The sequence below is a fragment of the Cottoperca gobio genome, chromosome 9, assembly GCF_900634415.1.
Source record: "Cottoperca gobio chromosome 9, fCotGob3.1, whole genome shotgun sequence".
NCBI lineage: Eukaryota > Metazoa > Chordata > Actinopteri > Perciformes > Bovichtidae > Cottoperca > Cottoperca gobio.
In genome coordinates, this window is record NC_041363.1 from 9429885 (window position 1) to 9456214 (window position 26330).

Below are 26330 nucleotides of genomic sequence, written 5' to 3' on the forward strand. Positions count from 1 at the left end.
CCTTTCAAATATTATACTTAACAGTTACCATGTAGTACACCTGATGACCTGTAATTAAATTCCCCACCATGGCTTTATCGTTGTACATTTGAAATTGCCAACGTTTTTACTGTCAGCCTCATTTAAACCCAAGTTTCATCAGAATCCAATCAGTGGTGGTTGAAATATCACACACGGCACATGAATCAGTGTGGTGCCACCCGTGTGCAAAAATAATCTAATTTTCAAAATGCCACAGCTCAGTGACATATCTACAGCAGTTTACATTGTAGTTTCATCAGTGCCTTGACAATAGTGCCTAAATGGATGAAATCCCAAACTGGTTATTAACCTTTCATTGAGATCATGTGCCATTTCACCAAGAAGCTGAAGTAACTTTTCAAGTGGAACAGCAAAGTGTAGGCCATGAAATTGTCTACATTGGTGCTCCTGTCATCCACGGAGTCAGGCTATGCTTGTTGCAGTATGGGCACACACTACCTTAACAATCAAAGCTCCATTGCACTCCATTGACCATCACAATCCACCAGAGTCTCTTCCAGGAACAACAGACACAATCACAATACAAAGACAAGGGGTATTTAATGTTATACTCAGATAACAGGATGTCCATCGAAGACCGACATCTCACAAAGAAATATATTTATGAATCTTCTACATAAGGAGGCCTAACCTGTGTGAAACTACTCATTGTATTAACATAACGTATTACCATTTACAGAATGGCCTAACTTTTGGATGGGAATGCTGGTTCAAGATCTGCCATTTAAAATCCAACATTTCCAGAGAGAATGTACTTGAAACAGCTATCCAACTTCCTCAGCCTTGAAGAGGAAGCCATGTGGAGTGAATAAAACGAGGTTAAAAAAAACGGCAACAAAAAAACTGATTATACACAATTTAAAGTCCAAATCCCAGCAGACTTTTTGGAAGTGCTCTTCAGTTGTCTCCATCAGAGAGACGGCACCCCAGTCGGTTCACTGTGACCGAGCGTGAACCTCACATCCTCCAGTGAGCCAAACAGACTGTCCTTGAAGCCGAGTCAAAATGCACCGCCTAGTCAGGAAGTTAGGTGATAGTACCTTCAAAACAAAAGCTTAACTTTTCAAAAAGTTACATATATGGAGTACACGTCATATAGCTTTATAAATCGCATTATTTTCTAAAAAGATAATCATTAAATCAGCTATCTAGTGGAACACAAGTTGGCATTATCCTTCATAGGCTATGCTTTGCAATTTCTGCAGTGAAAAAGACGATCTGAAAATAACAATATTGCTTTTAAAACATCATGTATTAAACGTTTTTGCATTACTAGGAACGCAATGCAGCTTATTTTGACTCAAAATTGATGAATTGCCTGGTTTTATTTTGGTAGTCTGTTCCGGAAAAAGATGATAGTTCACGGAGGCTTGACAGCAGTTGTCCGGGAGCGTTGAGCGCACACGCCGCTCTCTCCACTACATCGCACCACTGCGGTAGGAGCGGGGAAGGCAGCAGCAGAGGGGGACCCCGGAGGCACAGTTCACTTGTCCCTGCACGGAAACAAGTCCAGGTGGTCTCTCTGCCGACTTTATCACAGAGGAGGACTTTACCTGAGAGGAAGCAACAGCTCCCAGGGCAATCTTGCAGCCCAGCGAGAGCGAAGGAGGGAGAACTTTTGGCTATTGCTTTTTTTTCTTTCTATACCACACCTGCTTAACCTTGGAAGTCAGACCTGTTTATTGTGAGAGGATGGGACTGCTACTCCTCTCCATCGCCCTGTGTTTGGGCACCGCTGTCCCGCATGATGTGAAAGGTGAGTGGGAAAGTGACTTGCTCACTGTATCGTGTGTCAAAACATTTTTGACACGACTAGCTTTAGCGTGGGAGTACCACAAACTGATCATTGGCGACCGGAGCATCTTCAGATATTAAAAGAGACCACGTGAATAGATTATTTAAAAAAAGGAAGAAGCCCACATGAATATTTTAGCATAATGCAATGTCCGTTTATGGAGAATCTGTGTTGTTTGCGGAATGCGAGCAGCCTGTCGGCACGGTTTGGCAACACATACCGCTCTTAATCTGTGCAAGATTCCTTAGTTAATTGTTTCGCTTTCGTTTTAAGGAACACTTGTTTGAGTCGATGAAACAGATGATTAAATATCTTATTCATGCGTAATGTCTCTGTGATATGGACCAAAGCGGTCCGTACATCAGGCGCACATTTTAAGTAGAAATGTGCACAGCGCCAGTATTTTATTCGCCCTCACAGTGATAATCTCCAGCTGTTTGTTTAGCTCCTCCGTGATGCTTCAGAGGATAAAAAAGAAGATGTGCGTCCAGATAAAGCCGCGGTCGGTTAATACATAAAGGGACGTCACTTTCCCCTCTGTAACAAACTGAATGAAGAAGAAGAAAAGATAAAAGAAAAGATGTCTCCAATGTGGGCTTCAGACAGACCCTGATGCTATCACTTTAGAGGAGATATGCTCGAGAGTCTCCTGTGTTAGTGACATCATGGCACCATTAATGACTAGGATGACACTAGGAGAAGGTCAGCTGTGCATTACAAGTCTAATGTATGGTCTTGAAAAACTCACACTGCCTTTTATATGTAGCGTGGATATTGTTGAAAGCTTATATATATATATATATATATATATATATATATATATATATATATATATATATATATATATATATATATATATATTCACCTGACCCACTGGATCATCATTTAAATCATTCCACATCCCACCTCCTTTGTGCTTCCAGTTACTGATGATAGGAATATTAAAGCTTTGTATATTTCTCATGAACAGGGCAGGAACGGTACCTGTGGGATTAGTGTAAAGAAAGCAGTGTAGCCCTTATAGAAGTAGGTCATGCCATCTGTCCTGTCTCTATTCATTTAGCATCATGCTTGCCTCAGGAGTCACACACATGTCAGACAGACCTCAGTCTCTACACCAGGACTGTGCCTTAAGCAGAGTTTCTAGGGCTCCCTAAGCATCACAGTGTCAACCCAGAATCAGCCGCTACAAGACATAATACTCCCCGGTAGGTGGGCATAATGAAAGCAGAGGAAAAGCAGGGAGCTTTAGTGCCGTGGGTCGACTTGTTTCAAGGCTCAGTGAGTTAAAAATACACTCTGCACTTGTCCCTCAATTAATCATATCCCGGTTAAATTTGTTGTATTGTAAAGGGATTTTTGTCCATCTGTTTTCAAACTGAGTACAGCTGTAACATCGTTCACGGTGAGAAGCTGGTTTGAGTAAGAGATGGAGGTGGATGGAGGGTGCTGACAGTATTTGATCTGTGTGTGAGCATCCTTACAACCATCCTCGGTCACTAAGGCAGCTATTTTAACAGTGTACCTGCTCTTTTTTGTTTTTGAAACCCAGAGTTGGACTGGACAGGGATCCAGAGGTCCAACAACATTCCTACTCCCCATCATAAAGAATGCATCGTGATGATTAGAAGTCTTTTTTTGTATTATACATGAGCTACGTTATACTAACCTTTCCCCGTGGCTGAAAGGTAGCAGGTGTCTTTAGACACTGCTGCTAACAAACGCTCTATTGAAGATGTCACAGGGTGACTCTGTCCACTGAAACAAATTGATGGGGTAGAAACATTCGCCTTCAGGTAAAACAGACTGCATTGTTCCAAGTCAGTGTGCAATACATCACTTCCTCTGGTTGGTTACTGGTGCGGACTCTCACACATTGTTTCAGCCTGTCTGCCTGGACAAAGCACATGACTGCACCAGTGGGCTCCCTGTATGTAAGATGCTTTTGTGCTTGTTTAGAGTGTCAGTTTTAATGACTTTTATGCATCTTCATTTTAGTCTCAGTCTTGGTATAATGGCTGCACAATTAGAGCCTTTTAGCCAAATGGACGGCCATCTGGAGGGGAAATGTGATTTTCTGCTCATGGTGAATCATGATTAGTGTTAATATCGTTGGACACTGTTCATTTCACTGAAAGATTTAACTCGTTAAACACAGTTGAATGAGTTGGTCAAACACAATGCACCGATGTAGAAACGTTGTGATTTCCAGAATGGTCGTGTGTTTACTTTGGCTTCGTCGGTTGCTCGCCATGCTCACAGACTATAGGGAAAGACTGACTGACTCCCTCGCTAGCAGGAATGGCAACTTGTGCATTTGGACAAACAATAGAGCAGGCTGGAATGAGAGGGATTTAAACTAACTCACTTAGATTTTCCTTGGACGCATTATTTTACACAGTGGGCTATAATTGTCATGAATTATATGATGTCTTAATCACTGCACATATATAACTTCAGATCTGTAAACAACTTGCCGCAGCACTACAGTGTTGGCTCGAGCTGCAGCAATTAGTTGATTAATTATCAAACAACAGAAGAAAAAAGAAATCAATAACTATTTTGTTAGTCGATTAATAATCTTTTTCTTTTTTAAAGCACATTTTCCAAACATTCACTGGTTAAAGCTTCTCAAATGTGTCATATCTGATTGTAAACGGAATATTTTTGGTCAAATAAAACAAGCAATCTGAATGTTTTATGTTTGGCTTTGAAAATTATAGCTGGCCCCTTTCATTCTTTAAAAGTTTTTCCGATAACAGTTTAAAAAAATCCTGCTTGCCACTGTGCAGAAAACACAACAACAACAACAACAAAATGAGCGCTTGTGTTTTGCAAACTGCTGTGAATACTAATAAAAGATATTCTCCTTGAATGCATGCAGACTATAGCGATATATCTAAACGCTCATTACATTTACTGGCCACTGAAGGTTATAGTGGATATACAGCCGACTTTTAATAACAACGACTCCCAACCTCCCTCCACAATGCCCTTCTCTCTGCTTTTAAATGGCACAGTCTTCAATCAGTCGAGAGAGGTCAGACCTCTGTCAGATCAGCAGCCATGATAACCAAAGAACTGAAAGCAACTCATTGCACGACAACCCACACAAGGAAATTAGACGTGAGCTATCGCAACATAGGAATCAATCTTTCCACAAAGCCTTCTCTCCGGTTGCTGTAGTGTACATTGGCTACTAGACTTGACTTTTTTCATGTTTGCGGAACATGATTGGGCTATTCATTGTCACAGCTGACGTTCCTTAATCCCATTAATAGTCGAAGGAGAGGTAATCTGTCTCCCGTGCTGACATGTTAATGAATACGGATTCTATTTGTCTTTGCTGTAGTCCGCCTCTCTTGTCCCGCCTACATTTTTTACTTGACTTATTGGGAGGGCAGTAGAGTTCCAGAGGTTACAAAGGACACACGCTAAGGAAGATCTTAAAGAACTTTAACATGGCCCTGAGATAAGAATGGGCAGAGCATCGGTGAAATACATTGTTTAAGCCGATACATACACATATAAGCTTTCAGACTAAGCTAAATGATTGTAATTGTGTGATAGATAGATAGATAGAGATAGATAGATAGATAGATAGATAGATAGATACTTTTTAGGCATCCAGTAGCTTAAAGACATATAACATATAACATTACACATCTGCCCCCCGGACCGGTCATGAACGTCTCACTCAGCTAAGATATAAAATATGGGTGTTGGCGACATATTTAGCTTTTGGTCCAGTTCTAGATTTTCAAGGTGACTGGAAGCTTTTGTACATTAGCCAGTAAAAAAAGAAACGATGTGAACAAGAAGAACAGAGAGAGCAATTGGCAGTAAACAAGAAAAGAAAAGATATTGCCTGTTTTCTTTCATCTATAAATCAATGTTTGATGTTTCTATTCACAAAACTCTGGAAAAACTTCTAAATGTTCCCAAATATCTTTTTAAAGGTCTAACATTCCCCAAAAGCAGCATGTTACATTATGACGGCTGGGATAAGCAGTGATCGTCTTAGCATTCCATTAAATCCAATGTCAAAACTCAGGAAGAAATAAATAAATAAATAAAGCCCCCCCTGAAAGAAAGAGTAAAGAGATTATAAGAATGTTTCGTTTGTAGTGTCATTTCATGTCAAGTGTACTTCACTTTTTGTGTTAGCTAAGAACATGCAGCAGCACACCCGCCTCATAGTTTGAGCATTCAGAAGACCGCATGCTGGTTTTAAGTAATCCCCACTGGGTCACGATTAATGACTCATCTGCACAAGCAGGCTCACACACAGTGTGTGTGTGTGTGTGTGTGTGTGTGTGTGTGTGTGTGTGTGTGTGTGTGTGTGTGGCAGATAATGACGTTATATGATGTCTTTCTTTAAATGAACTGTAACACATTGCACCGGTATTGTTTGTGAGTTTGCTGAGGCTCACTACTTTCTTGACTCACTACAAAGAAAAGCCATCCGAAGCCATCCAGACAGAACACATTTAGCCTGAAGTAGAAAATGTAATTTTTATGGTACAGATGGCCTTAAATGGTTGTTCAGACAAATAATGTTAACATGCAACATGTAGCAGGTACAGGTCCAATATCAGAGTAGAGTACAACACACTATTCAACACTACTGCACAGTAGCTAACCCTTCCTGTTAGCGGATGGTGATATGTGGCAGCGTGTTTAAACCCAACTGATGGGACTTTGTATGCGCCCACATACATGCTACTCGCTCCCTTTTCAAATTGTTTAAAACATTTATTTTTCATATTGTTATGCTATACAATTCTATACATTTGTGTGCCATTACTCGTGATTTACAATGAATACAAACACAAACATGGGTTTGCATTGAGTGTCAACACTGCAATGCCTTCATATTACTTATTGCAATAAGTAGCATTAGGCTACATTTTAATGAAGCTTTATAGTTTTAGGGTGCTCGAGGTGCATTGTGCTAATTGCATTAGAACACATTTGTTCAGACTTGTCTATTATCCACACAGTAGCCTGGCATCAACAAACAAAAAAACACAACTTGAATTAGATTTGAGCTCTCAGAGAAATGCAGTCCAAAATACTTTAGATCGGCCTTGATCCTATAGCTGCTCTCCTTATCCTCACTCTGCTCATTGTACTTGTACATTGAATGGGAAAGCACCCATTTAATTACATTCTCTGTTCATGTTAACCATGTCTCCATCTATATCCGTCCCCCTGCGTGTTTGTTATTTGCAAATGCAAACAGACTGCATATCAGCTCCGTGCATGCCAACTGTACTGTACTTTCAATATCATTTAACAAGCAACTTCAATTTAGACGGCTTTAAGTATTAACTAAATAGCTATGTTCACTGCGAAACAAAAGCACCTTAAGTTAAAGCTTGCATTCTGCAACAAAATTAGGGCCATGTAATTACCGTGTAAATTAATGTCTGTTCGCTTTTTTAGTTCTCTTTGTTTTTTAAGCGCCTGCCTTTACACAAAAAAAGGAGTCATTCTGACGACTAGTGTGTGTGTGTGTGTGTGCGTGTGCGTGTGCGTGTGCGTGCGCGTGCTAAACTCACTGACGAGCATCAGGGTGGATTTTCATTGCCTTCCTTACGTGAGCCAAGCCCAACTTTTGCATTGCAGCGGGAGTGTCAGAGCAGCATCAGCTGTACATTATCAGCGCTGGACATGAGTGAGAGACTCCACCTTTCCACAGCGGATCAATAAGCAGAATAAATTACTTTGGATTAAGTGCAGAACTGCAGCAGCCTGTAAATCTGAGGAGGTTTGAGCAGTTGCAGACTGTTTGAGCTCCATTGTGAGACCAAAGCTTTAAAGCAGTGAGATTAAAACAATGAAATGTCATATTTCAGAGTTTAAAAGCTTGTACATGGACGGATGAATGACGCATAGACATTTTGCTGGAATGTTTTATCTTTACACGAAAGAAGCCACCTCCTGAAACATTTCTTTTTTTATGTGCTATCTGCTCTGTGTGAGGATATAAATGTATTTTATGCTTGTAATTTATATAGTTTCCCCCCCATCTCGCCAAGAGATGTTTCCTATCTATGCGTGTGTGTGTGTGTGTGTGTGTGTGTGTGTGTGTGTGTGTGTGTGTGTGTGTGTAGTCCATCCAGTCTCATGTTAAGTCTGTGATTTTGTCATTTTATCAAAGAAACCCAACGCGTGCGATGTATATATGCTTGCATTTCTGTGTTTCACAAGCATGCTTTAATTGCTACAGACTGAAGTTAAGCCTGCTTTAGTTCAAATAAGATTGAAGAGTTAAAGCAAAGTATCTCTCCGGCTCTGGAACGCCACTGCGTTTTCAATAAACCCAATCTACTTGTTTGAGATCAGATGGGTGCAGGTGGCTTAAGTTCTTACTTCCAACAAGCCCTAAGGTGATACGGGCTACTTATTCTTATTCTAGAGGCATACTTAACTCATGAGCCCCCGTTTCACAGTCTACACACCGGGGTCAATGAGGTAACTTGAATCTCTAACCCTTTTCTTCTCCTGCATGAATGTACAGTAAATGATGCGGCAGAAGCTAAATGTTCATCTAAAAAGTAATAAATAAGTCGTCACTGGTTTGACGTGATTGTGCCGGGTGCCATCCATCGTTCCGATTATCTCTTTCCTTTCCCTGTGTAGCATTCGATGCATGTCTTGCTGTAGGATTTAGTTTGTGCATTTCATCTCATTCCCAGACTCATCAGCTCTTTGCTTTACTGCATTTTAACTTGTATTTGATTATGTCAATACCTGTACTGATGATGCTGTTTTTCTTGTGTCTTGTGTTTGTGTTTCTGTGTTTGTGTTTCTGTGTGTGTGTGTGTGTGTCTGTGTGTGTGTGTGTGTGTGTGTGTGTGTGTGTGTGTGTGTGTGTGTGTGTGTGTGTGTGTGTGCAGTTGTGTGGGTTTGTGTGCTCGAAGCTGGGAGAGGTAACCCAGAAATGTCATCACACAAAGTCTCGGCAGCAATTCTGGCTCTTAAGCACAGCGTGGATGTGCATCTATACTTCACTCAGTTGCCAAAAAACCCAAAAACAATGTCAGCCATTCTGCTTTCACACTAAATGTTGCTGAATGCCAACAAAGGGGATCAGTGGGTGATTGAGAACAAGAAAGGAGTGTGTCTGTAAATACAATGTTTTAGTAAAAAGAGATACGTTCTTCAACTTAGATATGAACGCACTGCCCTGGACTAGTGCCAAGTACTTTCCAGCAGGCTTATTTAAGGCGAGGGCATGAGTTATATGCTATATCCATTGAGTAGAGTGCATATATTTTTTTAAAGTGGAAAATCTCCTGTCAATGTTTTTAGATTTAGATTTTACCCTAGATGTGTTTACTACCAGGCAGGGTGGGGGAGCTGAGAGCCAGGATGGAAAGCACCTTTAATGTGAAGTTCAATGAACAGCAACCACTCACCTTCAAACTTCAAAGTAAAGCCCATTACAAAACTTGCCATCCATTGTCACTTATAAAGCGGGAAAGGGTTACAACAAGTTGCACCATTTTGGTAATTGCTACAGGTATGGAACTGATTGGATTGCTTTTCTCTTTGCAGGGGTGTTGAGGCAAACATGGTCCAACAGAAGCATTTGAAATACATTGAAACATGTCTGAGGCACTGAAAGACAAGTGGCAAAGAGCTGCTGGTCTCTGACTTGAAGACTTAATGCCAATGCGCGGGGATATGGTTTAAGAATGGGCAGTATGCAGCTGGCCTTTAAGCTTTTATAAGAAATAAGAAAACCAAGGACAAGCTGAACGTTGCTGCAGCCACTCCTACGTTCTGTCAGAATAATGTATATTCTCAGGGACGTCATTTAATTGAATTCTATCACTATATTTAAAGATAATGTTGTCTCTTGGTGCACATTTATACCAGCAATGTGTTTTGGTTTGTGTTTTCCTCTTTATGGACAGAAATCCTACAAAGGACTACTCTGAACTTGCGGCTCACGAAAGCGTCCGCGGCTCAACGGTCTTTGTTTGTGTCATTAAAGTCGTCTTGTGGAAGCCTGAAGTTTAGGCGGCGAGTCACGGTGCAGCCCCCACGCACCGTCTGTCACAGGGCCAACGTAGATTTACACACAGTCTCGACTTCTGGCAATTGGATAGTAATCAAGTATAAATGATCACACATTTCACTAATTCATTATTATGCATATTTGTGTTTTTTTATAGTGAGGGAAATTTATAATACAGTATGCGTCATTCACCGTATTGTGCCATATGCAGGCACACAGCGAAGCCAACTCCACTGACATCATTCACCATGTTGAGGGTTGTCTTCTATTCTGCTTCTAACCCAGGTGGTTGGACAGTGTGGTCTCTGTATAATTCACCAGTGTTTGAGGTATGAAATATTTACATGTGTGATCTTTCTAACCTGCCTCAGCTGTTCTATAGGTGGTTGTGCTGCACTGCTGATGCAGGCAGAGTCATACTGAAGTACTTGAACACTGTGCTTGTAAATCTTGTTCTGTGTTTAATGTTGAACCTGTGAAGTTAAATTAGCGGTTCGAAAGTTTAAATCACAGAGCGTATTTTTAAACAGTTTCAAAGCGTTCAAATCTTTGTAGATATCTCACCCCTCTCTCTCTCAGCTAACAGCCACCGAGCGAGAGGAGAGAGAGCGCAGAGAGAGCAGAGAGAGAGAGCGGAGACGGAGCGAGAGAGAGAAGAGAGAAGAGCGAGAGCGAGGAGCGAGAGAGCGAGAGAGAGAGAGGAGCGAGAGCGAGAGAGAGAGAGCGAGAGAGAGAGAGTGAGAGAGAGAGAAAGAGCGAAAACAGAGAGAAAGAGCGAGAGCGCGAGAGAGAGGAGAGAGAGAGAGAGAGACGAGAGCGAGAGAGCGAGAGAGGAGAAAGGAGAAGAGAGGGAGAGAAGAGAGAGAAAAGCGAAAGAGAGAGAGGGGGAGAGAGTATCGCGCGAGAGCCTAGCTACGAATACTCTACCTATCTCTCTCTCTCTCTTCTCTCTCTTCTCTCTCTCTCTCTCTCTCTCTCTCTCTCTCTCTCTCTCTGTCTGTCTCTCTTCTCTCTTCCGCTCTCTCTCTCTCATCTCTCTCTCTCTACATCTCTCTCTCTCTCTTCTGCCTTCACAATTTAAGCAAATCACCTAAGCACTTCAAACCCAGACAGACGAGGCACACACACACACACACACACACACACACATACATGCGCGCACACAAACACACACTATAGAAGTTATAATTATAACACATCAAACCACTGTTCTAATGTGACTGCTGCAGCTGGGCAATGGATTGGCATGATTCTATGAATACAAATATTTGCTAGTTTCTGCTGGTCCTCACTGTGTAGTAGACTTGTATTGAATTGTTTGGTTGCAGAACATGTGTTATTCATTTCCTGCTCAGTTCTGCTTCTACAACTGAAGTGAACGCAGTGTTTTTTCAAGTAGACACAACATATTCACTAAAAAAGTAGCTTAGAACATTTTGATGTCCAGTAATCAACCATGACTGTACATCATCACTTATAAAGCCATTGTGCGCCGAGCCTTGTCTTGCTCAACACTGTGGCTCTTTGAGGGAAATAGCGTCGGCTACATGAAATTCACTGACCAAGGAGTAAGTGGGATGAAGAAATTCAATTTGCAAAGGCCTGCCCTTTCCAGTACACACAATGCACAGTTTAGGCCAGCGGGGGTGTAGTATGAGTGGAATAAGGATCAGAAGATATTTTGTAACTACTTCTTCATGTATTTCTAACATGCATACAGTGTAGTAGAGACACATCACACGCAGCTTCCCTTGTAATATTTCTTCACACTTTAAATTGCCAGTATGACCTTAAGCTGCCGCTATGCAGTCGGAGAGACAGTGAGAAGTGGGGCAGCGTTTGCTAGCTGTAAAAGAAACACTGTACCTTTAAATTAACTGGGAGAGATACTGTGTTAGAGCTGTGATGAAGTATATTTAGGTATCGTGTGGGATTACATTCAGAAAAGATTTTTAACGAGACAATTAGTGAGCTTTAAAGGTGCTGGTAGGCATATTTCTGTTCTTTCGGAGAGAGCCTGGTTAGTCTCCAGTCTTTATGCTAAGCTAAGCTAACCGGCTACTGGCTCCCACTGCATGTGGAACTGAGAGGCTGATACCACTCATGTCTAAATCAAGTCAACCAAATACACATATTTCCCAAACATGTTTCCCTTTAATGCAAAGAAACATATATTAAAGTGGAAATCATTTGGATTTAAATGCTTTTCTTGGATTTATCAAAATGTAGGATTGGCTCTTTAAAGCTATCTGTGTCCCTCTGTCACTTACATACACACACATACACACACACACACACACACACACACACACACACGCAAAAAGACAAAACATTTGAATTTGCCGTACCATTGCATCCTTTGTGAATTTTGAATCCGAGAGTTGCTCAGTCACAGAGTATTTGTGTGACATAATCTCCCTTTCATCCCAAATGCCACATGGAAAACATCACGACAACAAGAGTGCTAATGAGGTAAACATTTAACGAACAGGGTCACGGAAATGCCTTCATGTTTCGTTGAATATGCATCAATCCTGTGAATTAGTGACACAGTTTTGAAGTAAAATGCTTTTTCCCCCCCCTTGCCCATATTTTTTTCTTTCCTCGCCTGTTAATCTGCACTAGCACTTTCTCCATCACAGACACCTTCCGTTTCAGCAGTTACTCTGAAGAATTGGATGAGATGTAAGCTCCACTTCTTTATACATGTTTGATGAATCTTTTTATTCCACTTACGGGATACAAGCATGAGTGTGTGAGATCTTGTCTGGGGAAAAAAGGGTGCAAAAGATGGTAGGTTTCCAAGTTTGTAATGAGGCTAGCGAGGCTCTGCTGGCTCACGAGCAAACTAGGACATCTGTAATGAGCGTGCAGAGAAACGAGGGGGTGCGGGCAGAGAGAACGGAGAGGAGCATGTTGCGAAACCTGAATTGAGCCAAAAGCTCAGCAGTCCAGTGGATGTTAGGAGGGAGGAGGGGTCAGTCATACGTGCTTATCTGTGTACCATATGGTAAAGTGAAGGGTGTGTTTTTTTTCTTAAATTCATAGCTTGATTTTAGCATGTACTGTATGTAATGGCTTTATAGTCCCAAGCAATGCTGCTAGATGTGTAAGTAAAACACAAAGCTGTTCTGCACACATCACAGCAATGCTCTGATCTTCGTAACCTTTTCAAATTGAATGTCGCTGCGTTTCCAAAGTGCCATTACTCTCTCCGTGTGACAGCATTATTGAAAATAATATTGTGAATCCAGTAAAATATTTACGAGCTAATATGAATGATGTTAATTAATAGAATCCATCAAAAGGGCCTTGATGTTATGTTTCTCCGCCTGCGTCTTACATACAGAACAATTTGTTTTGGTGATTTATTTTTTGTAACCATGGTATTTTTCTTTAAAGATAACTAAAGTAGTAAAAGACAAATGTACGTACGAGAATTTAAAGGCATGTATATGTTTAAACTGTTGTATAACTACTGTTGAATAAGGTTTTTTTTTTTTTTTTTATAGGTAGAAGATTAGTTATATTTATCAACTCTGAAATTCCAGCCAAACTTTATAGTGCATATTAGCAGGATCGTAAAAACATCATTAATTAAACTCTACGTTTGCCCTAAAGTCATAGTAAACCTTAAACAAATGCCCCAACAGTTCACCTGCCTTTTTCGAGAAGTTTATTACACACTAATGCAGCACATAAAGCAAACAGCTTTACAGTAAGGGTGTTCAGAGGTAAGCTGGGTGCGTGAGACCATAGAGATAACAGATGTTACTGAGCCTCCCCACCCCCCCGTGGACGTTGGGGGCAAAAGGTTTCCAAAGCTACATGATATAGGCATTCATAAAAGTGGGCACGATGGAGGCAGTGAATTATTAACCCTGTAACACTTATATTAGCTGCTGCTCCTGCATCCCATTGTGTTTTTATAATGGCAGCGTGGCGTAATAGCCCTTTTTAATCACCTCATGCGAGTTGACATCCTTACATGAAATGTCACCGTAGTTTTGGAACAATCGTAAATTTTTATTCCATAGTGACTTCATGGTTCGTACTGTACGCGGGTAAGGGTTTCACCTGAGGAAAGCTTCAGTCCCAGGTTGCGGCAAAATCCTCTAGACACTGGGCTGAGTGCATTATCGCTGCCCCTGGCCCATGATGAGGAGAAGTATCGATCTTACCCTCAGATGAAAGCCCTCTGTGCACCTCTGCAGGGCTTAGAGATGGCTGAGGCAGGATGCACAGTAATGAGAGCAATAGAGGGCAGCATGGGGGACAGGCTTACTCCTAACAAGGATGGAGACCTTTTACACTAAGAAAGAAAGAAGCTTGCTGGGCATTTCTGATTGTTTGTTTGTATTTAACCCCTCCCCTCAAGCCCCTCAGTTCTTTCTTTCTCTGAGCATGCTTTAGGTCTTCACCACACCACACACTGTAGCCTTGATGGTCTTATCTGGAATTCAGAACCCCTGTGGGAACAAATCTCAGCAAAGACCGTTTTGAAAAGTAAATTTGGTTTACTCCCAGTATGAAGTCAGAGGAGGCAGTTGAGGTGGTCTCAAACGATTAAAAGCATTTCTCAAGAGAAAGCGGTTTGAGCTTACCCAGACCTAAGAGGGTAGAATACCTCTGGCTGGGGAAGAAATATCTCCGCTCCTTTGGAGTGCTATGGTTGGAGGCTTTTGTGGCAACATAAGTTGTTTTCGAGACAAGGACTCCAAAGAGAGAACTTTGTGTGTGTGCAAGCCTTTTTGAGATGATGATGATGTTGGGTGAAGCCTCTCACCTCACAGTGACCAAAGCTCAACCACACCATACTTATTATGGGTGCTGAGTCTGCGCCATGACTGCTGTAGGTTTTGGTCAGGCTTCCCCAGAGCTTACATCATATCGTATGGTGCTGGGAGCGGTAATGGAGTTTAAACAAAAGCTTCTTTCATGCCCAACAACAGATGAAAAAGATTAACTGGTCATATCAGGTTCTGTTAGTGGCTCTTAATACAGGCAACATAGATGATGCTGGGAGATCAATGACATTGTGACGACTCACAGTCTCAGTCGCTAACTGGAAGTAAGTTGAAGAAATAGTTTGCCATTTTGGGAAATACTGTCAGCAGCCGGTTAGCGTATCTTAGCGTAAAGACTGGAAACATGGGTAAACAGCTAGAGTGCCCAACGCTAAGCTAAGCTAACTGGCCAAAAGAACATATTTGTTCCATCCATCCTGTTGCATAACTGACTGCCAACCATGCCACACCTCTTGGAGCTCTTTATGCCCTAACATTGGATGATACTAAACATCTAATATTCAAATTTCTTTAAATGTGGCCTCTCTTGTCTCTCAAAAGTTAGCATTGTCAAGACAGTTCACAGCAATTGGTCAACGGCTCTAATTCTCATGTGAGAGTGCATCCAAAGATGAACTCTCTCCACAAAAGAGCTTAACAGATTGGTTGAGCAGCCATGATTCCAAAGCAGTGAAATGACTTCAATTTGAAATGTCCCATTTTTTTTTTAATAAACGCTTGTAAATACTTCACCGGTTGGACCTCTCTAAATACTAATATCTGCCCATGCTGCCTTGGTTCCACTAGAAATCTGTTAAACTCAATGACGGGGGAATTTGAAGGGACTGCCCTCAGCAATTGACTGACTTCACAGGAGTACCAAATGTTTCTCTCATCTTCAAAATGTCCCTGCAACGCAGACCTAGATCTCTTCTCTCTGGACTCGGTCCTCCCAAAAGCTTCCACAGACTTAGCGGCCAGCATGCTCTCTGTTATCAATCCCCATTTCATCTGTTTTATGTTCTGCTTTTTCTCAGTCTCTCTAGCGCCTTTTTATTTCCAGTCCACATTACTGCTTTTTTCTTTGTCTCCTTTCATATCTTTATAATGCCGTTTCTGAACTGTGTAGGTCGTGTATGTGTTAAGCTTAGGACCACGCTGTCTGTCTTTCTACTCTTCCATGGATGTTTAGCATTTTCAGCCCTCTCTAAACAGATTCTCTCTCCTCTCGCTTCCCCCTCCCCGAGGCCAAAGCGAGCTTATTCCCTCTAGCTATTACATCCAATTAGGAGGAGTGAGAGTTTCACCCCTCCTCCCGTTCTACACTAACAATGTGGAGGAATACAGTGGAATGAGTCAGGGTTTTCTCTTCTCTTCTTTGATGTGAACAAATTACGTTTCAGATGCACATTTGGCAAGGAAACAAAGATCCAGTTTACTCTTTCAAGTTTGGGTTCTTTGTCATTTGGTGAACAACAGAACAACAATGGATAAAGAGATGCATTTGAGTGGATTGACAGCCTCTTTTATTTCAGCTGCTGTTTCAAATTAAAAAAAGCCTCGCTTAAAATTGTATTTATATGATAACAGTTTGTGTTATCGATTAGGGAAGCGGTGAAAACATTTGACCTAGTCAAACATGCATCACATTGCCAAACTCTATCACTGATGCTCTTCTTCCAGCTGTTCTCAAAGTATGCATGATTTACAGTAATGTGACTTCCTCTGCTTTCTGAAGAACATGTGTGTGAAACACTTTCACACGCCCTTTAGTTCAATATAAAGCAGTTTTTTATCATGTTTTAAGGTGTTCCGGTTTTACAAACGAAATGAGAGAAAGCTGTAGAGCTCTCTTTTCAAAGACGACAGGACTTAACCTTTAGAGCAGGGGTCTTCAACGTTTTTTCGGGCCAAGGACTCCCAAACTGGTGTAGCGTGGTGCAGGGACCCCCTACTGTATATATTATACACAAGAGACTTGAGGAGGTCTGTGCGTGGCGGAAATGTATTTTAGTTCACCCCTGTCCTTTCCTCCACTCTGTCTCTGGCTGTAGGTGTGTGTCGCCGCCCTTCGCGAAGTACAGCGGAGGAGGGAATGTGAATGGCAAAGCAAAAACAAAATACTTTTCCCCAATTACCTCCGCGGACCCCCACCTCCATCGCAGATAATTGAAGTAAACAGAGATTTGCGTTTCAAAAGGGCCAGAAAATGACCATCGCATTTCTGGAAACAGCGAATGCGACATAATGGGGTCAGCAAACTTTAGCACCCAGTGAGCTCATTTGCTTTTGTTTATTGCTCTTACATAATTTGTGTGGATTACATACTCAAGGGTGAAAGTGATGCTGAGAGCATTTTGATGTTGGTGTGAGCTGTTCCTGTAAGACGAGCCGCCTCGTACAGTACGGAGGCTTTTGCACCTAGTCTGCTGTTTCTGCTTCCTTCCCTTTCTTCTTCTCTGCCTCCATGCTCCATTTTTCTTATTTCTTAGCACTGTTGTGGTTATAATTCCTACTTGCATTATTCATTTGGTTACACAGATCAAAAAAATATACATTCTTCTTCTCTGTGTATATATATATATATCTCCACTGTCTTGCTTTATTTTTCTTTGCTGTTTTTAAAACCAGAGAAGCTGGACTTTTGATCCGACCACAATGTTCATATTGCGAGTGTTGTGCCATTGGTAGTTTAAAACGTCTTTTTACAGTAACTTTATTCAAGCGATAGCAGAGATACTGGTCTTCATATTGTTTGTACAACAATGCACATAGTTGTAGCAGCTTATTTTCCTCATCAAACTCTTCTGGAATCATCTTTAACTTGACTTTGGATCCAAACTCCCATGACCCCCTCAAGTTATGTGTTATGACATCTACCGTCAATGTTTTGGTTATAAAAGCTTTTTTTCTTCTTCTTCTTCTTCTGCTGCTGCACAGTAGGACACAGAGCAACAACAAATGTGGAAAAGCCTCAGAAACTGTATCTCTGCTGAAAAGGAACACTTGCTGCACGGCCATGCATATCAGTCTTCACGCCAAGGCATCTGTTTGTTGCTCATTAAGCAGCGCAACAATCGCTATTCAGTTTGCAATTATTTCTGGAAGAATAGCAACAATTAATCTGTAAATGAATAGTTTTGTTATCGGACTGGATGGCTTGTTGTGTTTTATATCTGTTGCCTGAGGAATCGATCAAATCTCCGAATTTGTACACAACTTTAAATTGCCAGAATCACGGATTTCATTCGATTGACAATTGTCAGAAAGAAAAAGAAACGTCAATTCTGTCCACTTATGTAATTATTGAGACAGTCTCCTATAGGGTGTGGATGATCGATACTGACCACAGCACTATCAAAAACGTATATTATTTGGCTGTCACTTGGTGTTGCACACTGACACTTAAGTGCAGACTTCAAAACAAGCATATTGATTGCGCGTCAAAAACACAGTATGAATCAGGCCTTGGACATGTTGTCTGCACTCTGTATTGACCACATTACAAAAACACTTCCCTGTAAACAGTCTGATCCGAAGGGTTTTCTTCATGTTATGCTTGGAATAGCAATGTGGTGCTCTATTTAATCGAACATACCATCCACAAGCAATCGCATGCAGTGTACCGTCCGGGATATTATAGATTTTAAACATTCGTATAGTTTCTTTCCTTCCACTCAGACACACTTGTCAAAGGAACTTGACTCTAAGGTCAATATGTTTAATTGAGATTCAACAACACAGTATGTACATCACAAATCTTTATTGAATACTTTGAATATGTTCCCATTTGTTTTAAATGCCAAGAAATGTACTGTATTCAGTAGAATTTTGAAACGTATTGCATCCATCACTGCTTTATTGAGCAGTGTGTGTGTGTGTGTGTGTGTGTGTGTGTGTGTGTGTGTGTGTGTGTGTGTGTGTGTATTCTCATAATACACTGTTTTGGCAGGGCTTTTACCACTACATTGGGAAATATAAAGCAAACAAGTTATACATTGTGAACCATACCACAGTATCTGTCAGGAAATAAAAATGCAGAAAAGACATTTTCTCTCATATTGTGCCACCCTGTTTTTTTTAAATAAATAATATTCCTACTTTCATGTACTGTAACCTACTTAGCAGAGGTTGAGATGACATGTAAAAGCATCCCGAGGAGTGAAATGAGCTGTACGTAAAAAGAAAAAAATCCCTCGTTTCATCCCAGAGTGTGGTGTTTTTTTTCTTCCTAAATCACATGTCAAAGAGCCACTCGTTAATGGAGGACTTTACCCCGCACTCCTGCTCCGCTGACAAAAATGTAAAATGAGGATGGATGGGTTATTTACTCACAGAAAGATAGTGTTTGCCACTCGGCTTGATATAAAGGGATGTACTGCTGCACTTTCTTGCCATTAGTTAGAAGAACATCAACAATGCCTCCCTAATTATCGTTGGTATTGTGCCGATGAGTCATTTCACAGTTAGCCACCCACTCCATACCAAGATGATTTAATGTTAATAAGCACTGCTATGATTGAACAAACACCTTTAGGGTGAAGTTATGTGGGAGATAGATGCGCAATGAGCATCTGCTGGGGGTTGGAGAGTGAGAGTGAGTGTGTGTGTGTGTGTGTGTGTGTGTGTGGGTTGGGGCTACAAGGAAGGTGATATCTGTAGTGCTAATGCAGTACATCTCCACAGATTGTATTACGTGCCACGGTGCGGCTAACTAAATCCTCATTTGCAGCAAAACCACTTTAAACATTGTTCTTTTTTTCTGTTATAAAAAGCAAAAAATGAGATGATATACATGCAGACGGCTATATTGCCAGCTGGATGCAGTTCTGTGAATATCTCTAAACAAACAAACAAAACTTTTTTCACATTTTCTCACCGTTCCAGTCCGTTTATCCGAATATTCTCAGTGCCAAAACTTAGGGACTGCAAATGCTGACTTTGCATAATTGTGTCACTTACACAAATGATAACTCTTACCAAGAATTAACATTTCAACCGGTCCAACACAGTTTTTGGCAATCTTATTCCACAGCTGCCTGGCAACTTGATTGTTATAATGCTGCTCATTTATGGCTGAAAACACATGGAACCTTTTCAATTTGCAACTTGAGTCATGCAGTAATTAAATGCAGTCCTGTGGCAAATTAAACTGGTTTGTGTGCTAATTTTATGGATTCTGTCTTTTTTCTTCTTCTTCTAACTATCATGATTAAAACGGCTCATGTCTCGTGCTCGCTGCCAAATGCGAGAAAGAAACATCAAAACTCCCAACAAAAGTTTTACAGCTTGAGATTCATAAAATGAGACACTTGACAGACGCAAACAGGATTTGTCAGCCCCAGCGAGCGGTTGTCTGGGCTGCCAGCATTAGCGGTGACAGCTGACTGTCACTCTTGATGCTACATCGCTAAATGGGAATACGATCCATTACCCGGATTGTTTTTGACATTGTCATGGGCAGACTGGCCATGAAGGTAAGCGTGATCAGCTTTATGGAGCCATCGTGTCAGATGGAGCTCGATTTGACTGCAGTCCACCCATCGGTTTTTGTTTTTTTCAGTTGTTACTTCCCAGCTAACAACTAATGTTTGGCAATATACTGTTTAAACCAGGGGTCTTCAACGTTTTTCAGGCCAAGGACCCCCAAACTGATGATGAGATGGAGCAGGGACCCCCTACTATATATATTGTATAAGATTGTGTTTTATATTAAACTGGCCTCGTGCCATGTATAAACATAGCTACCCTGTTATTGTGCATTCGATATATATATATATATATATATATATATATATATTCATGTTATTTTAAACATGTTGCCGTGCCACTGCCATTTATATACATACATCTTGCTTAACACTCAGCTATTAAAATAATTCACAGATTCCTGTTCGCTACAATATGTCTGATTCATGTTAATGTGTATTAAAAGACAAAAAATTGGTTGAAGAAAAAAAAAAAATTGTCTAATCAACCAAATATTTTGCGACCCTCCTGCAGTACCTCCGCGGACCACCTTGGGGTCGCGGACCCCCTGTTGAATACCTCTGTCTTAAAATATAACGAGCTAATAGACACGATTGGTCCAAATGAGTAGTTTAAACCAATCAAACAAGAAGTTATTTTACATTTGCTTTATATCTTCATATGTAAATGTGAGGGGCAACCACTCATAACACTAGCCGTCAAAAAAAAAAGCCTGTTATTGTAATGAATTAAACATTAAAATGAACTTCCTCCGTAACCTTTCCATAGTACAAAACATCCAGCAGGTCAATGCCATCAAATATGACATCATGAAATAGCAGCTGGCTCCCACAACCGTGTAATGGATAGCTATCATAATTACAATTATTGCAATCATCGTGTTGACCTCTCACCCTGACAAATGTGGATACATCAAAACAATGCTTTCATATTTATTATGAAAGCCTTACAGGGCTGTGGGGTTATTGCTAATGCTAAGGAAACAACACAGGGACATATTTCATGCAACCTCATCCCACTCAAAACAAGCTCAATGTCATCGCATGGCACCTAATGGACATTTACTTCTTAAAATTATACACATTTTCTTTTCTCATTTTATTAAACCTCTACATTACAAAACCTTGCTCTTCTCAATGTTCACACTATCTACTGCCTGCCAGTCACATGAGTGCTTTAGGTATCCTATCAATATGTTGTACTCCAAACCTTTTGTCTTCTCAAGTGATGTTTGGAGAGAAAAGTAGACGCACTGTTGTCTGCATTCTCTGTCGCTAAAATCCCTTCACACACTTACATTATTTGCTAGGACACTCAGCTGTCAAGAACTTAAGTGGGGCTTCTCGCTTGTTGAAAATTTAAGATGGCTTCATCAAATAGAAGAAGAAAAAAACCGCACACAACCACAGACTAGATGAAACATTTTATTGTGAAACTTTAACACGCTACAGAACACTTTGCTCTTCTATTTCTGCTTCTGTCGTACCAAATTGATTAATTATTCTACTTGTGTGTCCCATGTGAGACAGTGAGGTCCTTCATTGTATCAGTTAAACGATAAACTATGATGGTGTTCAGGGTTTTCTCTCTTTCCTCTCGCCTTTCCATTTCCGAACATCTTAAAGGTTTGGGGAACTGCGATCACATGGTTCATCAGAGGTGATCCAAATGCATTTCACCACTTCAAGTCAACCACGTTCTTCTTGCCACCTTTTTATACAAATACAATATAGCACATAGACCATTACAAATCTCCAAAATCATTGGTGAGGCATCAAAACGCCATTTCTTAAGCACACATGCGACATGTCATTACGTTTGTACCAAGGGTGGACTCTTCTCTTCTCATTTGTACTAAATTGAAATGGGAAAAATATGAGAAAGTAGAGCAAATGTTTCCTTCATCACTGGCTGTGAACTGTGTCCTGCTGATCCGCCTAAATTAAGTGGAGCTGTTTCCGTTAAACAACATTTCACAGCCAACCCTGCACTCATTGTTGAACACTGCTGGTGAAAGTAACTTGTATAGCTGTATATACCATGGTGGTTGGATTGTGAGGCCAATCTTGGTCGTGTTTGCTTCCTCCAGATCTTCACAGTGGGATGGTTTACTTGTATAACTTAGGTGAAGCCTATGTTCCATTGCATAGGGAGAATCTATTGCAGGTCTGTGTCAACCCACAGACTGTATATATAAATATATATAAGGCGTCACTGTACGTCTCAGAAACAACCCCACTGAAGGTGCAGTGTTTCTAAAGGGATAGAGCTGTCCACTCTGCACAATTACATTAGATCACTCATATGCATTTTGGTATTCATGTATTAATTGACCATTTATGGTTAATAGAATGGTGTTGCACATCATTTAAATGTCCTTGTGACTAATACAAGCCCTCTATGCAGGGTTAAATACGTCAGTTGTTTTTTTTTTAATCCAAGGTCACTATTTGGGGAAAAAAGCAGATTATAAAATGCTATTTGTAATTTATACTCTGTGATTGCATTTGTGTGTGTGTGTGTGTATGTCTATGTGTGTGTGTGTGTGTGTGTGTGTGCATGTAAAAAGAAAATGCTGCAGTCAGCCAAAATGTAGAAACAAAGTAAAAACTGCTGCTAATGATGAATGGAAGGAAATATTACATCAACACATTTCCCTCAACCCTAACGTTGTCACGTTACATCCGTATATATATATATATATATATATATATATATATATATACTACTACTTTATATGTGTGTGCGTGTGTACTTCCTGTGCACCGGCCCCCTCTATCTACACTCAACACCTTGAGGTCACAGCAGCCCTATGCTGGACAGGCTGGCTGGTTCCCATTTAGATTATGGATGGTTATTACTGCCTCCAGGCTGTCAGTCAGATTAAACCAATATGTAGCACGATGGCGGCTCATCGTGAAACAGAGAGGACCTTCTTCTGGGAAGGAGAAGGGGCCATTTAAATAAGTCATGTCACCCAGAACCCTCCATGTTTTACAAATGTATTAGAGCAGTCTGAAGATGCATCCATGTGTTAAATATCTGTTGTAGGAAATGGAACAATATTTTAGTTAGTGCCCTTCTTTGTCTGTCGGTGTTTCTATATTATACATCTATAACATTTGGACTTTTAATTGTCTTTGGCACCTGGGCTTTACTACTGTAAGAAAACATACACTCAGTTGATTATATAAACTCATTTGTAGCTTGAATAGTTTAGTTGCTGTAATAGAGAAAATGAATGTACAGTGTTTGATGTTAATTATGCTTTACAGCTCATATGTGTGGATGGGTTTTGGCTTTCACCACATTATGATAGACATTACACTAAACTGACTGCTTAGAGTGTTAGTGTCTGTCATCACTTTGTGAGATACAGTATGAACAAAGCACACCCGAGTGGTAAATCATGGTTGTTTCAAGATTCATTATAGATCTGTTTATAGCCTTATACTGCAGAGGGAAAATGTTGGTTTGCTTTGATGATCACTTTTTATGGGAAGGGAAATTGAAAGATGTTAGATTTGCAGGATTTTATGAACAGAAACATCTCAATGTTCAAAGAAAGGCACATGTTACCAGGATATGACTAAAACAAATGTTCTTTTTCTTTGTCTTTATTATTGAACAGCATAGAACCACTTTCTTACTATCCTAGTTGTATTGTATGTGATTTGTTCACAATAGTAGAAGTATTACCACTAGATGTGTGTGGCGTCTACATCCGGGTGAGAAAGACAAGTCATTATTCAAAACCAGTCTGTGAAGCCATGTATTGATTCCTTGAATAGAATCCTCTTTGCGTCCTTGCTATAAGACATGGTATAAAACAATGTACATGACTAAATAAAATAATAAGAACAATGAAACTGGGACCACCTTTTAGAATAACCCACGACCAATATATTCCAATACCTATACATGCCTGCTGTATGGTTAAGGTCTGGTTTAGAGTAGGCCCCGGTAAAGGTTAGGGGAAACACCACCATTGTGGTCAAGTAACAACAATATTGACTGTTGGTACAAGATGGGGCATGAACCAATGCTCACATATGTCAGAGTCACAGACCTTGTTAACCCAACCACCCTTCCCCACTTCCTCCTTTTAACGTTGTCACATTATTCCTGCTTTTGCTGCTTAGAGGGGACAAAAATTGTACGGACATTGCATGTACGCGAGACTACCGAGGTTTTCACCCAGAAATGGCGACCAAGTGTGCTCTTTCACTATTTAGACAAACAATCTTCTCATCTTTTAAACTATTCATTAAAGGGGAAGTACATTTATTTCTCTTGCTAGACAACAATAGTTGAGATAAATAGTGAGGTTTATTTCCATTGGAATGTGATGCATTGACTCCCAACAATTGAAGACTTTAATTTGTGCCGGCACAGTGTCTTATACAACAGATGCTCAGTATTGTGTGCACTCCTATAATTCACCACATCAACACATACAGCACAAAAGAAAACTCCCTTTTTATATCTCTATCTTCTCAGCATTTGTATTCATGTGTGGGTGTGAATAGTTGTCTGCACTCGGAGGCATGTTTTTCTTTTTCTTTGTGAGAGTGTAATTATGTGTGCACACTGTATACAGTATGTGTCTGTGGGCTCATATATGTGTCTGTGTCTTGACCCCTATGGTAAGACAGGCGGAGAGAAAAACCTCACTAAGTGAAGCGTGGAATGTGCTTGGTTTTGGAATTACATTGGCCCATGCGCATAGGGAAACACAGAGAGGACCTTCTACTGCCAGTCGAGAGATCGGGAAAGTCCCCAATTTGAGTTTTCTCTCAGTTGAAGAAGTGTTAAAGGCTGCGGCTCGCTCTTTAATACTGTGTGTTTATCACAGTTGTGTCTAAGTTAATCTATTTTCCCGTTTTTATATATGGCAGCTGCTGAGGAGCGATCCATGGCTGCTGTCTGAGTTGAAATAATTAGTTCTAGGTGTGTCCTAAGTTTGTCAAAACAGTCAGCTCAGCTTGCCTTGCTTAGACATTTAGTAGATACACTGAATACAGAACCCCAGGAACAAGGTAGCACATTAAATAAGATTGGCAATATAAAAGTTTTCTCTAAGAGCAAGGGAATGCAGACTGGCGGAGCACTGATGTTTGGTTTGTGGAGAGGAGAACAATCTACTCTCTGAATGTTTCTCTGCATTGTGATTGTAAATGATTAGTTTTCTAAGATGGATTTGGATGCATGTGCAGCTGCATGAAATGCTGCCATCAAAAAACCCTGTCTGCCTCATGATCTATGTGGCCTTAACCCTCTCCATACAATGCTGATAGCCTATTAGTGTGTCGTGCTTTGGATGAAAGCATTGAATCATACTTTAATTGAGATAGCATGCTCATTGGTGGGCAGTATCATTAGCTATTGAGATGCAATAGATATGTTTCAGAGCATCAAAACCCCAATATATTATCCATCCATCATTGAACCAATTCCCATTCCCTTGGATGGGAATTGGTTCATTCTGTGACACATCTCTGATCATCACCAACAATAATGGCAAATGCTATTCGTCATTCGATGCCCTTGGTCTTGTTCCTGTGTCCAGCTTTCAGGCCCATTTTCGGAGCAATTTTACAAATGATGATGGAGATGGAGGGTTGTGGTAATGATGGCAGACAGGCCAAAACTCAGCCACAGAGCTGGATTGGGGCTTAGTAGCCCAGGATGCGGCAAACAACTATGTATGCCACAGGGGCTAATCCTACACTGGTCCAGAATGATGAGCACATATTAGTCAAAGGCCACCGACCAGAACGTGACATTGTAAATGTGTATGAATGGGGGATGGGCCGTGACACGGTGCCAGGCTACGCTTCATGGTGGCAGTGTGGAGTATTTGTCTTGGCAGGATGTTGTACCCTACAGGTAGCAGGTGTGTGTATGTGGCTTTACATAGTGTATGCTCCCTTGGATTACATGTGAAATGTTACTGCACATATGGTGGTGCACAGCACATTTGATAACATATAATTGAAACAGCAGTGTTGCATGCAGCTGAAGCACTTTAATACTGTGACATAGTTGTGCCAAGCTAATATATTTTCTCACTCTTTCTCCCCTCGTTTTCTCTTCTTTGTCTCAACAGCAGCAGATGGTGAGGAACCAACTTCAGCAGGTGGGGAATTTTTTATGCTTGGTAACGTGATTTCCCTTCATTTGT

General features: G+C 40.7%; 1 protein-coding gene across 2 annotated transcripts in view; it reads left to right on the plus strand.

The window, feature by feature from the left end:
• The first annotated feature begins 1434 nt into the window (after nucleotides 1-1434).
• The window catches only part of edil3a (EGF-like repeats and discoidin I-like domains 3a), a 96420-nt gene continuing 71524 nt past the window's right edge, over nucleotides 1435-26330 (plus strand). Inside the window, exons 1-2 of one of the 2 annotated variants that reach the window (XM_029440018.1) lie at nucleotides 1435-1798; nucleotides 26256-26285. In XM_029440018.1, the coding sequence (XP_029295878.1) occupies nucleotides 1735-1798; nucleotides 26256-26285 (94 nt within the window). In that variant the 5' untranslated portion in view covers nucleotides 1435-1734. The remainder of the gene's footprint in view (nucleotides 1799-26255; nucleotides 26286-26330) is intronic. The other variant, XM_029440019.1, reaches the window with a different exon arrangement.